Raw genomic sequence first — 14217 nt, 5'->3', positions numbered from 1 at the left:
AATTAATGTGATGGAACCATTTTAAAATAATATAGTAAGCCTTGGTGGTACCAGTGTGACAGCTGTTACGGGCTACTTATATTTTAAACCGACCAGATTATACATTTAAAAACCCGGAAGTAGCACAAGGGGACTGTTTCTGTTTTTGTTTTTTAATTAAGACATCGTTAAGAGTCCATCTCTGAGCGAGTTGGGCTCCTTCTCCTGCACTTTGGAAACTCGAGCCCCGCAGGTCATGTCACTTCGCGTTCTTGTCCCGCATCGTCACAGAGGTTTGTCCCTCGGCGGCTCCCGTGGCGGTGTCCGGGACGTAGGCGGCAGTGGCGGCCATATTGTCTCTGAGACAGCAGAAATTTCCCTCCGAGGTGCGACTAACTAACGCTAACTAACCACAACTGACGCGACCTGATCCGAACCCCGCCGGCCGCGGAGGGAGGCGAGGACAGTCTGCTTCCTACCGAGGAGGAGGGAGGCCAGGACCGGCCTGAAGACGCCCAGAGAGGCTCGGGTGGAGGGAGGCGAGGACCGGCCTGACGCCGCCAAGAGAGGCTCCGGTGGAGGGAGGCGAAGACCGGCGGCCTGAACGGTCTGCTCACCGGGAAGAAGCATTCCGGGCGTCGTACTGACGAAGGGGGTAAATATCCGCTCCTCTTCCTCCTCGTGAGGCTCCACATGCTCCTCCTGTCAGCAGAGCTAACGTTAGCCTGCGAGCATCTCCTAGGAAACGGTCCTGTTTGATTACTGGGCTCACTGAAGTCCCTGCAGCTCCAGAGAAGTGGTGAGGTGTCCTCACCGCTGGAGCACAGACCACGGTCGGTCACTGTGTGGTGTCCACACCGCTGGAGCACAGACCACGGTCAGTCACTGTGAGGTGTCCACACCGCTGGAGCACAGACCACGGTCGGTCACTGTGAGGTGTCCACACCGCTGGAGCACAGACCACGGTCAGTCACTGTGAGGTGTCCACACCGCTGGAGCACAGACCACGGTCGGTCACTGTTGTCAGTCCAGTGACGCTAAAGGCTCCGCCAGTGTCGCAGGATTCCAGAGACTGAGCCTCCGACATTGCAGGTTGTTCTGGTTCCGAAAGGCTGGGAGTTGAAGCCGCCGTGTCCGTGGAGATAAAGTCCCTCTGCTGATCACCTCCAGCTTGATTCAGTCATGTCGGGTCACGATAACGAGCTGATAACTGAGCTGCCAGCCAGTAATCAATACCAGCCAAGTGCAGTTGGTTTGCCAACAGTGTACCTGCAGGACCCACGAGTACTGAAGAAGTATGAAGGGGATATATGAGGGAATTTATTTGTAGAGGCCCATTTTCTCCCAGCCCAGCAACACAGTAAGGAACATGCAGACTCCACGATCAAAAGCCAACAAGTCCAGATTTGAACCTGGGTTCTTTTAGCTCACACACTTGGCCACTGTCTCGTGTTTCCCCTTAAACGTGTTGTAAACTTGTGTGGGGCAACCAACAACCCGACGTTGTCCAGTTCACATTTGTGAGTTTTATCTAGAGAAAGTCTCCAGAATGTTAAAAGTGCTTTATGAGCTCCAAGAGTCTAAATGAAGGTGTATGAAATTCCAGCCTCCTGCACTGCAAAATATGCACAGACCATTTCTATATGTGTATGGTTATATATGTGATGTGTTCGTTCTTTATCTGCATTGTGCATTGTTTGTTTTTAAGATATATTTATGACTTAGCTGTAGTTTCTCATGAGCTTTTGTCCTGTTATAGTATTTGCACCTTGCTGCTGTGATGTTTTAATTTTTCCCCAGAGACCAATAAGTAAATCAATCAACCAATTTCTCTTAACTCATGTGATTTGGGCACATAATTATGTGAAATAAGAGATCTCAGCTGAATTTGCTAGAGATGGTTGTCATTTACAGGTCGAAAGTTAATCTGGGGCTTCTCTCTTGGTCAATGTGTCTTCACATTGCACAACTCTTTCTCCTTTGACCTTCTGTTTTTTTTTGTGCACTGAACCTGACTGGACCCAAGAGAATTATTTACTGCTCATGCTCATTAAATAGGAATGCTATTTGGCTCCCTCTGGTCAGTGTCATTCTCGTAAGGAGTTTTCATTCACACTGGATTAGAGAGGATATTAGATGAATAACTAAATGATTGGGGATAACATAATGACAAAGCACGGGGCAGATCTTTCATATACTCTTCAAAGGAATGCAGAGACATTATTACTGCATAAAGTTAACCATGAACAGAGTTGACACGTGTACTATGGTGGAGTCGTGGTTGGAACAGAGATATCCCCGTGTTGATTTTGGGCTGGAGGGGGGGGGGGGGGGGGCAGGTGGAGTTTGCATGCTCTCTTTGTGCTTCCCTCCTGGTAGTCTGACTTCACTCCATGTAAATGTATGTGAGTGACTGTGTTTGCCTTATGATGGACTGGCAACCTGCCTTTACTCACAACCAGCTGAATTTGGTTCCACACAATGAAAAGCCCCAACCACTCATCTTCACCAAACCGTAGAGTAAGACTGATCACACAGCCTGAATAGAACCAACGGTCTGAAGGAAGCCATAAGGATGACGGGTGGCTGTGTTTCATTTCCATTGTCGGCGGGCTGTTTCTTGAAACCGAGATGTTAAGCTGTTGGTTTCGCATACTTGTTAGGATTTGTTGTTTTTAAAAAGCTCGTGTATTGAAATCCCCTCCTCTATTGTGAGGTGAGATTATCATGGCATGGATCATTATCATCATTGTGCATCAACAATCCGCTTTTTATCCGCAGAGCTAAATGGGGAACTTGCTTGGACCTGTACCATGCAGATCCCCAAACACCGAATGGCAATAAACTGAACATTTCAGTGGGTTCATGTTCCACATGCCCACTTATCTGCCAATCAGGTAAAGTCTTACGGATACCAGATCACTGTTGTGCTTCTAATTTCAGAGACCAGAAATCAGAAGCACAAAAATCAGGTGCAGACTGCAGTCACGTGATTTTAAAAAAGCACAATTAAAGAAACCGTTGCAACTGATTGAAATTGGTTGTACCAAGAGGAAGAACTGTTCCTTGGATGAATGAATCCTAAGGGCTTCTTTACAGGTAAACAAGTGAATCCCCCCCAAAATGTGTCACATTTCGAGAGGCCATTTATGTCGGAGCCACTGCAACCATGACTTTTTCAGAGTGGCTCCCAAGGTGGAACTCTTCTTTGACAGTCAATGGTTTCATTACACAAACCACCACCGATGCCGCCTTGTGGCTTACGAATTTCATTGTTTTTAGTGTCTGGCATGTAAACAGGAAAACTTTGTGAAGCACACGAGGCGCTGTCACTTGTAACGTTGTGGCGTAAACATGACCTCAGTATTTGTTCATCCCAGATCAAAGCGCCTCGTTCTTCTCAGCATTGTTATGTGTTTGACTAATATGGTGCGGCTCTCGTCTGCAGGATCACTCAGTCCACCGGACTTCACTTCTTCTCACTCATTTCCTCTTCTGTCTTCTTCGTCAGCTGTCCCGCTGTGCCCCCGGTGGCCCCTCCCCCCGCCCTCAGGCAAAGCCTCCCCCGAACCCCTGTCCCTGTTTGGATCTGCCCCCCACCTCCTCCCTTCCTCCCTCCCTCCCTCCCACCTGTCGTCCCGGCGTTGGAACAGTCCTCTGCTGCACTGAGCCCTCTCCACCATCTCTGCCAAGCTGTCGGACATGTCAGGACCCGTGCCGAGCCGGGCCCGAGTGTACACCGAGGTCAACACTCACCGGCCCAGAGAGTACTGGGACTACGAGTCCCACGTGGTGGAATGGGGGTAAACCACACTGCTGGACATCACACAACAGTTTCAACATGTTCGCTGTGAAATCTGCTCCTAAAATCCTACTCCTTGGCCATTTTTCTGCCAGAAATCAGGATGACTTTCAGTTGGTGCGTAAACTGGGACGTGGCAAGTACAGCGAGGTCTTTGAAGCGATCAACATCACCAACAACGAGAAGGTGGTCGTGAAGATACTCAAGGTAAATCTACTCAAAGGCACAATATCGGACTGTTTATAGTATTCAGTTCCTTCTTGCCTCAAACTCCGTCATTGTTTTAACTCAGCCGGTGAAGAAAAAGAAGATCAAACGAGAGATCAAGATTTTGGAAAACTTGCGCGGCGGTCCCAACATAATTTCCCTCATCGATATCGTCAAAGACCCCGTAGTAAGTATTGAGTTTTCACTCGTGGTGGCTTGTGAGGATGTCGGCGACAATATTTCACGTGTTTGTATTAGACTTGTACTCATTGGCAATTAGACAATCAAGACATGTGGCTGCAGGTTCACAGAAATACTTCATAATATCAGAGTTTTGAATATTGAGTAGTGCTATTAATTCCCTGACATTGTCAATGACTAAGTAGAAATATGTGCATCAGACTGTGGCTCAGTGAGCATGTTGCCACCGCCACACTGAAACAGCAGCAAGAAGAACTAAAACAAATCTGGGTGGGGCTAATCTGATCCAGTATCGGTATCTGGTTCCAATCCCAATGTGATTTATGGATTCTGAACCAACCTGCGGAGATTTTTGATCCACGAAGCCACGGCTGTGAGTTACTCTGATGAAACGACTCCTCAAGTGTTTCCCCGCCGGCTGCTCTGCTCGCTGGCTGCTAAATGTGGACTGGATTTCCTGAAGGAAGGCGGGTCTCAATGAGACGTGAGGTAATGAGTCAGGAAATCCATCCCACAGTTTGCAGGCTAGCGTAGCAGAATCCTGGCTATGAATTGAACGAAAATAGTGTGTACCATTTCCTTTTCTTCCTCACACTAACCTCAAGTTGCCTTTTGAGAGAATACATGCAAAAATGTGTACTTTTCAGACTTGCCTGTAGAGAGGAGTTTATTACTGCCTCATGTACAATCAACAATAATGACAACAATAATATTAAAGCAAACCAAGCTCTGATATCCGAATGATATCGGTGTCGGCAGATCTCCAAATTCGGGTATTGGGATTGGATCAGAAGTTAAACACTGGATCGGTGCTTCCCTAAAAACAAAGCTGATGCTGGCTTTCGTAGCACCTGATGCGAACAGTAACTTCCTACTGTGTTGTGTTGCTAATGGGGCCTGCTAAAGCTTAGAGAGGCTGAAGCTGACAGGAAATTTAGTTTGTTCGTGTTCAAAGAACATTTAAACCAAATGTTCAAGAATTCATCCTTCAGACTTTTTGAATTTCTTCTGGGTGAAATGATGGCAGCGCACGGAGAAATTGCATCCAACTGCTTCCAGTTGTGGATCGCAAAAGAAAACGCAGCAACAAACCTCATTTGAGGCGTAGAGACACCATGTATGTAAACAAATATCACAATTCCTGTTTGATTTTAAAGCCCCCCACATGCCACTCCTAGTTAAAATGAGAAGAATTGTAGAATATAATTAGATTACCGGCAGATTGCTTGTAATTGAGCAAGCCTCAGATGGAGCAGGTGTTTTATTTATCTACGTGGTGTCACTGTGTACTTCACTGCAACGTCGTGCAACTTGCAGCAGCTGCTATTCGTGTGGCGGCCAGAGGTTTGCTGCCCAAGAGGACGTTGGGTCTTGGAGATCCTCCAGGGTGTCTGGTTGAGATCGTCCAACTCTAGTCTGTGTCTGGTATTTTCCTGATGATCCCGTCGGCTTTTCATATGAACATAAACTGTATGTTTGGGTTCTGTATCACTAGCGTGACGAGCCGACCAGCTGTGCCAGCTTGTCCATGTCACTTGGTCTTGGGATGTTTGTATCTGTAAGTACGTTAGTCAGTGAGTTTAATTAGTTGTAGGCCCCCGTGTCCACGTACCAGTTTTTTTCATGTCGGTGCTTGGAATCACTGCGGTGAGGCATTTGATTTGTCCGACCAGAGAGGACACTGTGAGGTCAGTAACTGCATCCGGTGGTGAATCCTCAAGTCGTCTCCTGGATGTGATGACGTGTGCCCTCCAGCAGCAAGGATCAGGAGAGCTTTCTGAAAAGATTTGACCTTTTTCCTCTAGATTTGTCGTTGTGTGAAAAATAAACTGAGGCTTCCCTGTGTCTGTAATCAGCCACATACGTTTATTTGATCAAAGACACCGTCACCCTGAAGAAAACACTATGTGGACACGGTGGTGGTTATAGGCATCAATACCTAGCTCGTCTTGAGATAACTCCAATGTCTGTGATTTTTTTACATGAAATAATTGATGGAAACAGGCCAAACCTTTAAGATTGAGAAGATGTACTGTTTTGTGAAGCTCTGGTTTTGTAAGCGTAATCTCTACATTTATTTGAACATTGTGGTATTGTTAGTTTGTTGGCCCCAAAGCACTAATCTGAATTGGCAACATGCTGTTTGTTAATAATATAGATGCATTCAAAGGATTGAGGCATAGATAGAAACCGAGAATCCCTCCAGAACACAGTTCACTGTATTTGTGGAAACCACAGTGTGACTGTTGGTGAATGGATCCTCCTGCCCTGCTGCCCCCTGCAGAGTCCACCAGCACAAATATCAGACAAATCATTTTATTCATTCATTCGCCAACCAGGGAAACTGTTCAAAGGATGTTTCTAGAACCTCCTCCTGTGTTTTCTGTCGTCCCATAACGAGGGTTGTCCGGTCTTTGCAGAAAGTATTGAATTTCTTTTCTATCGATACTCAAAGTTTGCAACCGTTCCAAACCAATCAGCCACTTTCAGACTTTCCCCTTAACACACACACAAAAACTTTTCGTGTAAGTTTATTTTTCAAAACAAAGGTGTTTCACCCAAATATTACTGGAATTTAAAAACTTCAATTGAGAACTGCTGATATTGGAACAGTTTGAACTGTTTCTATATTCTGGCAGTGCAATCATTTTGAACCATTTGACCTCTTTCAGCCATTTCCTAACTGCACGATGTTGTTTGGCGACATGTCGGCATGCAATGCCTTTTTGAAACTATTTTCTTATGCAACCGTCACATTTGTTACCTCAGTGCGAGACGAGTGCAGCACTAATAAATGTGGTAAGAAGCATCATTGCACATCATGTTGTGAAAGCTGTAAAGGGCCAGTCGTTGGTGTGACGGGCCGAGTGTGGGCGGGACACCCTCCATGGGAGTGACGACACCGCCAGGGAAAAGACTCACTCTGGAGATTTGACAGAACGATGGCAGGGTGTCTTCAGCATGGTCCATGCTGCCTGTGAGGGCCACGGAAGTGGTTTCACGTTGTCCATCAGTCATAAACCTTTGATGAGACATCACAATATTATTTTTAATAAAACTCGGCAAATGCATTCAATTCCTCTTAGTGGTACTTTGTGATTTAACAAATCTTCCTGGATTGTGACTCCATGTCTGCCTTTTTGGTGAAAATGTGTTGTCAATTCATTGCGTTCATATTATTTTAAATGCATGAAGACCTCCTTCTGTATTAGTGAATGCACTTGAAGTTGGATTTGAAGTCGGTCCTCATCCAAGATGGCGGCCGTGCTTGGCAGTCAGTGAGTGTCGAAGGCACTGACAGATTCTGAGGGCAGGAGTTGGTGGGAGTCTCTTGGCTCGCTGAAAACCTTGTTCTGTGCCTCTTTGTCTATTAGAAATGTGAGCATCCGTAGAAATGTGTAGAGTTGGGTGTGATGTGGATGATCAGCACTGCTCAGTCTTCCTCCCGGCAGCTTCACTCTGCAGAGACCCCTCAGCTTCTCAGCCTCGCCGTCCTGAATTGTGACTGCAGCACATTAAATGTTCCACCTCTGTTTTCCAGTCCCGGACTCCTGCCTTGGTGTTTGAACACGTGAACAACACGGACTTTAAGGTAGGACTCGTGCTCTTCCACTCTCGACGGTCTTGTTGAGACCGATGACGCAAACCTCCTTTCTTGGCATACTCGTTGTTTACCCATACATGTGTGTGTATGTGATGGAGGGATATCAAAGTCCAGTGCTACGTCTTCGGTGCCAGAACGTCCACCATCTTCTGGTTCTATCCTCACTCGCTGGCACAGCTCACCGCTCAGTATGCACTGTCGGTTCACTCCCGCATGCTACTACAGAAAACATAACGTCTTTGTCTTTTGGTCTCCAGCAACTGTACCAGACCCTCACCGACTACGACATCCGTTTCTACATGTACGAGATCCTCAAGGTGAGTCTTAAGGCGCAGTTCCATTGCACTTTGTCGCGGAGCAGGACGGGTTTTCACGTGGTCTGAAAGTTAAAGTTGTGGATGGTACGGAAAGAACCCGCGACCACCGGGTACGGTGTTCCGCTAGCCCTCCGTTGAGGTACCCAGCACGGGGGAACGGGTCTGTGAGGAGGAGCCACGCCGCCGCCGTCTGCTCATTGGTAGTGACGGTCGTCACTCTTGACTTGCCTGCAATATTTAATTATTTCATCGGTCCTAACCCTCCTGTTGTTGTTTACATGCACCGCTTGGCTCACTGGTTGATTTGTTAACTGGGTTTATTGAGATGCAACACAACATCGTGGTCTGTTAACGAGGTGTACGTTGTTAAAAGACCGTGACGTTGCGTCGCTCCTCTCAGGAACAGGAGATTCAGCAGGAGCTGGACGCTGCTGTTCAGTGACAAAGTTTAACCTGAGTCCACTTGTGTTCTTCACTGGAGCGTCTCAGTCGTTCACAACCCCGCCTACATTTCTACCCTACTTCCTGTGGAGGGACCAGAGACAGAGTTGGTCCTGGGTGCACTTTGCCGTACTGGAACCTCCCACTCCACCACATACTGCGGTGGAACAGCGGCTTTACTGCCGGCTCCTTGTGGACCGTTATGAAACTTTATGGTGTTATGAAACTTGGCAAGCGGTTCAGAGCACAGGTCCACTTGAGCTCTCCGGCTCCCTTCTGCCATCAAACGTGCATCAACACAAGTCAGGCTTTGTGTTAACGTCTCAGTATTCCATTCAATCTGAAAGCGAGCGTGAATAATGTGTTCTCGTCGACGTCCCCTTCCCTCCGCTGACTGAACATTTGGTGGAAATGCAAACTGCCATTTTGTTCTTCTTACACAAAGTTTTCAATATCGAACATCATTTTGTTTGTCATCACTTTGTGTTTTATTATTGTTGTTGTGCTTTAAATGCTGGAGGAGTAAATGAAGTGGTTTCTCCTGGGATTAAATCTTTTGGATTTAAGGGGTTAATGTGTTGTTGGCGAAGCATTAACAGTTTAAAGGAGGTAGAAATGAAGCCTTCAGTATTTAGTGAATGGATCACTCCCACAGTGAGGTTTGTCGTCTGTTCCTGAGAAGACACGCGGTGATAATCCAGCTGTGCTCTTCACCCCAGGCCCTGGATTACTGCCACAGCATGGGGATCATGCACAGAGACGTGAAGCCACACAACGTCATGATCGACCACGAGCACCGCAAGGTGAGCAGTTCATTGTTCTTCCTTCCAGATCTGATTTGCTGTTGTGTGTCTTTTCGTTCTGCTCCTCATGACCTGCGTACACCAATCCTTTCTGCTCTCTGCACCGCCTGCAGTTGCGCCTTATCGACTGGGGCCTGGCTGAGTTTTACCACCCGGGGCAGGAGTACAACGTCCGAGTGGCCTCGCGCTACTTCAAAGGACCCGAGCTCCTGGTGGACTATCAGGTAACCCTCTGGTTCCTCCCATGGAGTGTCTTTCTGTTCAGCCTGAGGCTTTTGGCGCCGAGCTTCTCTTCCCGGCTCCCAATCCGCCGTCCCTGTCGTGTTTCAGATGTACGACTACAGTCTGGATATGTGGAGTCTGGGCTGCATGTTGGCCAGTATGATCTTCAGAAAGGAGCCTTTCTTCCATGGTCACGACAACTACGACCAGGTAAACCCAGCGCCGGTGTCCAGACTGAGCAACTTTAATTGTTTCCATCCTTCTGGGGGTGTTGAAGCTGAAATATGGAGAAAGAGACTTTCTGGAAGTCATTAATTCTGAGTGAAGATTAGTTGTGACGTGTATGAGATTAAAGCGAAGATCGTCTATTTTCTGGTGGCGTGTGTATGGAGTGTGTGATTAAAACTAACAAATAGTGAAAAGTATGAAAGCCTCTTGAACACTGTGTTGGCAACAACACACCGTAGAAAGAATGGTCCTCAAGGGGTTAAACATGAAGTTTACATGGTATATGTTTTCTTCCAGTCGTCACTACATTTTTGTTATGGGGATCAGATGCTACGCTGGTTAGCTTGTTCAAAGATGAGCACAATCATTGATCTTCATATAAGGAAGTGTGTCTCCGCTGAAGCGTGCTCAGATAATTAGACCAGTTGGTCGTCGGCTGCTCGGAGAAGCGCCGCTCCGTCTCAGCGTCACTGATGGACCTGTTTCTCTGCTGCAGTTGGTGAGAATAGCCAAGGTTCTGGGGACTGAAGACCTCTACGACTACATCGACAAATACAACATCGAACTGGAGCCTCGCTTCAATGACATCCTGGGAAGGTGAGGGCCGCTCCGTCAGCCAGTGATGGAGGGCTCCGTGGGGCGGCGGGGAATAACGCTGTGGTGTCTGCAGGCACTCCCGGAAGCGGTGGGAGCGCTTCGTCCACAGTGAGAACCAGCACCTGGTCAGTCCGGAGGCCCTGGACTTCCTGGACAAGCTGCTGCGCTACGACCACCAGGCCCGGCTGACCGCCCGGGAGGCCATGGACCACCCCTACTTCTGTAAGCCCCCCCCCCCCCCCCGTCACTCTGTGGAGAGGTGCGGCACCCTGCAGGCAGGAGGTGACTCGGTGTTGTTCTGCCCACAGTCCCCATCGTGAAGGATCAGTCTCGTGTGTCGGGACCGGCCAGCCTGCCCGGTGGGAACCCGGCTGTCAGCACAGCCAGCATGATCACTGGTGAGAACACACTGCACCGCTCCTCCAAACATACTCACCACAACTCTTTACTCTCATTTCTAACGTGATTAAAAAGTCTCCATCATATCCACTTATTTGAAACTGGGAGGGGGGGTTGTCGTCGTCGTTCCAGCTGTTCATTACCGAAGGTGAAGATTCATAATTAGAGCGTCGGGTTTGAGCTGCGGGTGTTGTTGTCAGGCTCTGTTCTGATGTGTTGCTGCCCCCCCCCCCCCCCCCCCCCCCCCCCATCCAGGTATCTCTGCCTTGTCAGCCTCCACTGCCCTGGGCCCCCTCACCGGCTCCCCGGTCCTGTCTGCTGCCACCAACGCCCTGAGCCCCCCGGTGCCCACTGCTGCTGGAGCCCCGCAGTGACACCCCCACCCACCCTCACCCTCCTCTGTCCAGCCACGGCCACCAGTCGGGATGGGGGGGGGGGGGGGAGTGGAACGAGACGGCTGCCACTCAGCCAGCCCTCGCCACATCCGAGGCTGCCCCACCCCCCACCCCCACCCTCCCTTTTCCACACGGAATGAACGTATTTAACCTGACATAGGAAATGAATGTTCTGTGTAAATGAAGTATACAGGTATTGATTTCATTCACTGTACAAGCAGCAATGAATACATATGGGTGTGTGTGTGGTGTGTGTGTGTGTGTGTGTGTGTGTGTGTGTCACCGCGGGCGTCTCAGCAAGCCCTCCCTTGTGTGTTTTAGTTTGGATTGAGAAGGTTGTGGTCACTAGCACAGGCAGGAGGTGGAAGAGGGAGAGAGTTGGCCAGCAGGACCAAAAGGAGCACATCCTGTAGAGTTTTCCTCCTGCAGACCTGAAGAGAGGACCACTCTTCTCTCGCCTCCCATGTTTGGTGCTGCCTTGCCTTTCTGACCAAACCAGATCGCCAGATTTCTTTTATACGGGACCCCTGCCTGTCACCCTGTCTACCCCCCCCCCCCTCCCCTCCCCCTCTCGCTCGCTAATGGAAATGTTGAGGAGTGCCGGGTGAAGGTGTGATCAGCTCCAGTGTTGTGCTCTGATCTCTTTAAGAAGCCAGGTAAGGTTTATTCAGGTTCTCAAAGAAATGGTTTCTCAAACGTGCTGCTTTCCACTTCCTTGATTTACTTCAAGTGGCTTTTCTTGACCGACTTCAAGACATAACCAAAGTTTACTCAGTAGGATGGACGGAGAGACTGACCAAACCCAGTTCAATTTAGCGAGTTCCTCCCGAGAGATGCTGTAACGCAGGCCGACGACGTGTCGACTCCATCCGATCACCATCTGCAGGTGACTGTTAGTGCTTCCCCCTGAAGCCTCGTGAACACAAGTAAGCTTTCGACAAGTCATCCACCGACACACGGAGGGAAGCGGCTGACGCTCAGTAGCACTAGGAGTGTTTTAGTGCCAGACTTTAGGCCCTGCTGTACATAGCGCATCTCTTTTCAGTTCAAAAACCTGAAAATGCAAATAAACCCCCACGTGTATACATTGACCTGAGAACGGAGCAGTTTGAGTCCCTACATCACTGTATATATTTTTATGTCCTGTAGAAGACTAGTATTTGAGGATATTTGTGTAAATAAACGCGTGTTTTATTTATGGGGCACATGTGACTGATTTCTCTCGCACTCACACTTTCACAGCGACTTCGTGGCACCAAGGAGAAGAAAAGCAGCTGTTCAGGAAAACACTGGCTTATTCACCGTGTTGCAATTGGGGCAAATTCAGAGGAGAAAATAACTCTTTGCTTCATGCTTGGTTCAGTTTGCACCGTCAACATTGACATTTTGTCACCTTTGCCACGAGTGCTGCCCAAGAAGGTTGTTTTTGTCTGTATTTATATAGCTATTGGTTTGTATTTTCCAAACTTTTCACTAAAACTATTATACCATTACCACCTGAATTGCATACAATTTTCAAGGATGATTTGTCATCCAAGGACTAATCGATTAGATTTTTGGGACACTCAGGGCAAACCGTTTTAAGAATAAATCCTAAAAAAAAAACCTGTAAAAAATTCCCATAGAAACGGATGAGAGGCTCCTCGTGGAGATCAGCATCTGTTGCCATGGAGACGCTACCTGCTCAGCCTTTCACACAGTGATAAGGCTCCCTGACAGAGTTGGCCATCATGTTAACAATACCAACTCCATTCCACAAGCAAATGTGGCGTTGGCGAAGGCCTGCGCTCTACCGAGTGTAGCTCTAGTTTTTAACGTTTGACAAATTGGTTCTTTCACTCAAGGAAAGTTGTATTTCTCTTATTAAAATGTTGCACACCAGATAATCTTCAAAAAAAAACACCTCCCACTATGAGGCCAAATGATGTGACTCGAGAGGTTTCTTGTTGAGTTTCAAGGTCCCAGCAAAATCGCAGCTTTCGTTCACATTTAAAGTACAGTCGACCACAGGACTGTTTCAAGGCTGTTCTCTTCATTAAAAAACAAAAACAAGTACATGTAAGTAATTGCATATTTATTTAAATATTGGCAGACTTTTAACAATTCCGCCCCCAAAACAATAAAGGTAGTAAATAAGGGAGCGATAGAGGAGTGGATGTCACCATCCTGAATAAGTTCATATTATTCATTCACTACAAGCATTACATGTATTGGGTATAATTTAAGCGTGTAATAGTGGAAAAAAGCTGCAGTGAGTCTATTTGTCAGTTGACCCAGAGGAACCTTGGGGTCATGTAGAAAAAGAATGTGGTGAAGTTTACTGAAAACAATTACAATTTTTAGGCAGTTTTTAAAAAATCTTCATTGACTAATATTTCAATTAGGTGTGACTTTAGTGTGTGATTGTGAAAAAATGTTGAGGTTGTCGATGATGACGTCAATATGGACTACAGGCAGTACAGTGTGCACTATTTAAAAAAAATTAACATGAGCTGCACCCACCATATTTTAAAAGAAAACAAATGTTTGTACATATACAGTACAAACACTTGTCTATAAGTGTCCACATTGTAACAGGGCAAGAATTTCACTGTGGGATTGTGGGTTTTTTCTCCTTTTTTAAAGAAAAAACAAGTTTTAAACATTGCTTCCGTGGCGGGGCGATGTATTGGACTGGAGGGAGAGAGAGATGGAGGGAGGGCGAGTGAATTACTGCAATAATACAAAACACTGAGGGTTTCATCCAGTGGAGGACCTGGATGGTTTTCTGCCCACTTCACCCAGAGCAAAACCCCCACTGATGGTTGAGAGAGAGAGAGCAGAAGAAGAGAGAGGAGAGGGGGATAGAGCAGAGGGAGAGAGAGCAAATACATAGAGAGAGAGAGAGTGGAAAGAGAGAGAGCAGAGAGAGAGACGGTGGAGAGCAGAGAGAGTAGAGAGAAAGGGCAGCGAGAGAGAGTGGACAGAGCAAGGCAGCAGTTGAAAGAACAGAGCGAGAAAGAGGAGCAAGAGCAATGACTGA

The 14217-nt window shown here is 47.5% G+C and overlaps 1 protein-coding gene across 1 annotated transcript; it reads left to right on the top strand.

Annotated features, from left to right (window-relative positions):
- The first annotated feature begins 330 nt into the window (after window positions 1-330).
- On the top strand, window positions 331-12400 carry csnk2a4 (casein kinase 2, alpha 4 polypeptide). Its single transcript, XM_080495878.1, has 13 exons — window positions 331-634; window positions 3491-3782; window positions 3877-3988; window positions 4074-4175; window positions 7731-7781; window positions 8051-8110; window positions 9271-9354; window positions 9468-9578; window positions 9685-9786; window positions 10301-10401; window positions 10475-10623; window positions 10710-10799; window positions 11056-12400. The coding sequence occupies exons 2-13, from the start codon at window positions 3682-3684 to the stop codon at window positions 11172-11174; spliced, it is 1182 nt and encodes a 393-aa protein (XP_080352004.1). The 5' UTR covers window positions 331-634; window positions 3491-3681; the 3' UTR covers window positions 11175-12400.
- Window positions 12401-14217: the final 1817 nt, after the last annotated feature.

The sequence above is a fragment of the Blennius ocellaris genome (genome assembly GCF_963422515.1).
Source record: "Blennius ocellaris genome assembly, chromosome: 4".
In the NCBI taxonomy this organism is placed as follows: domain Eukaryota; kingdom Metazoa; phylum Chordata; class Actinopteri; order Blenniiformes; family Blenniidae; genus Blennius; species Blennius ocellaris.
Note: the sequence above shows the minus strand (reverse complement) of the source record. Positions and strands in the feature narration are given on the sequence as shown.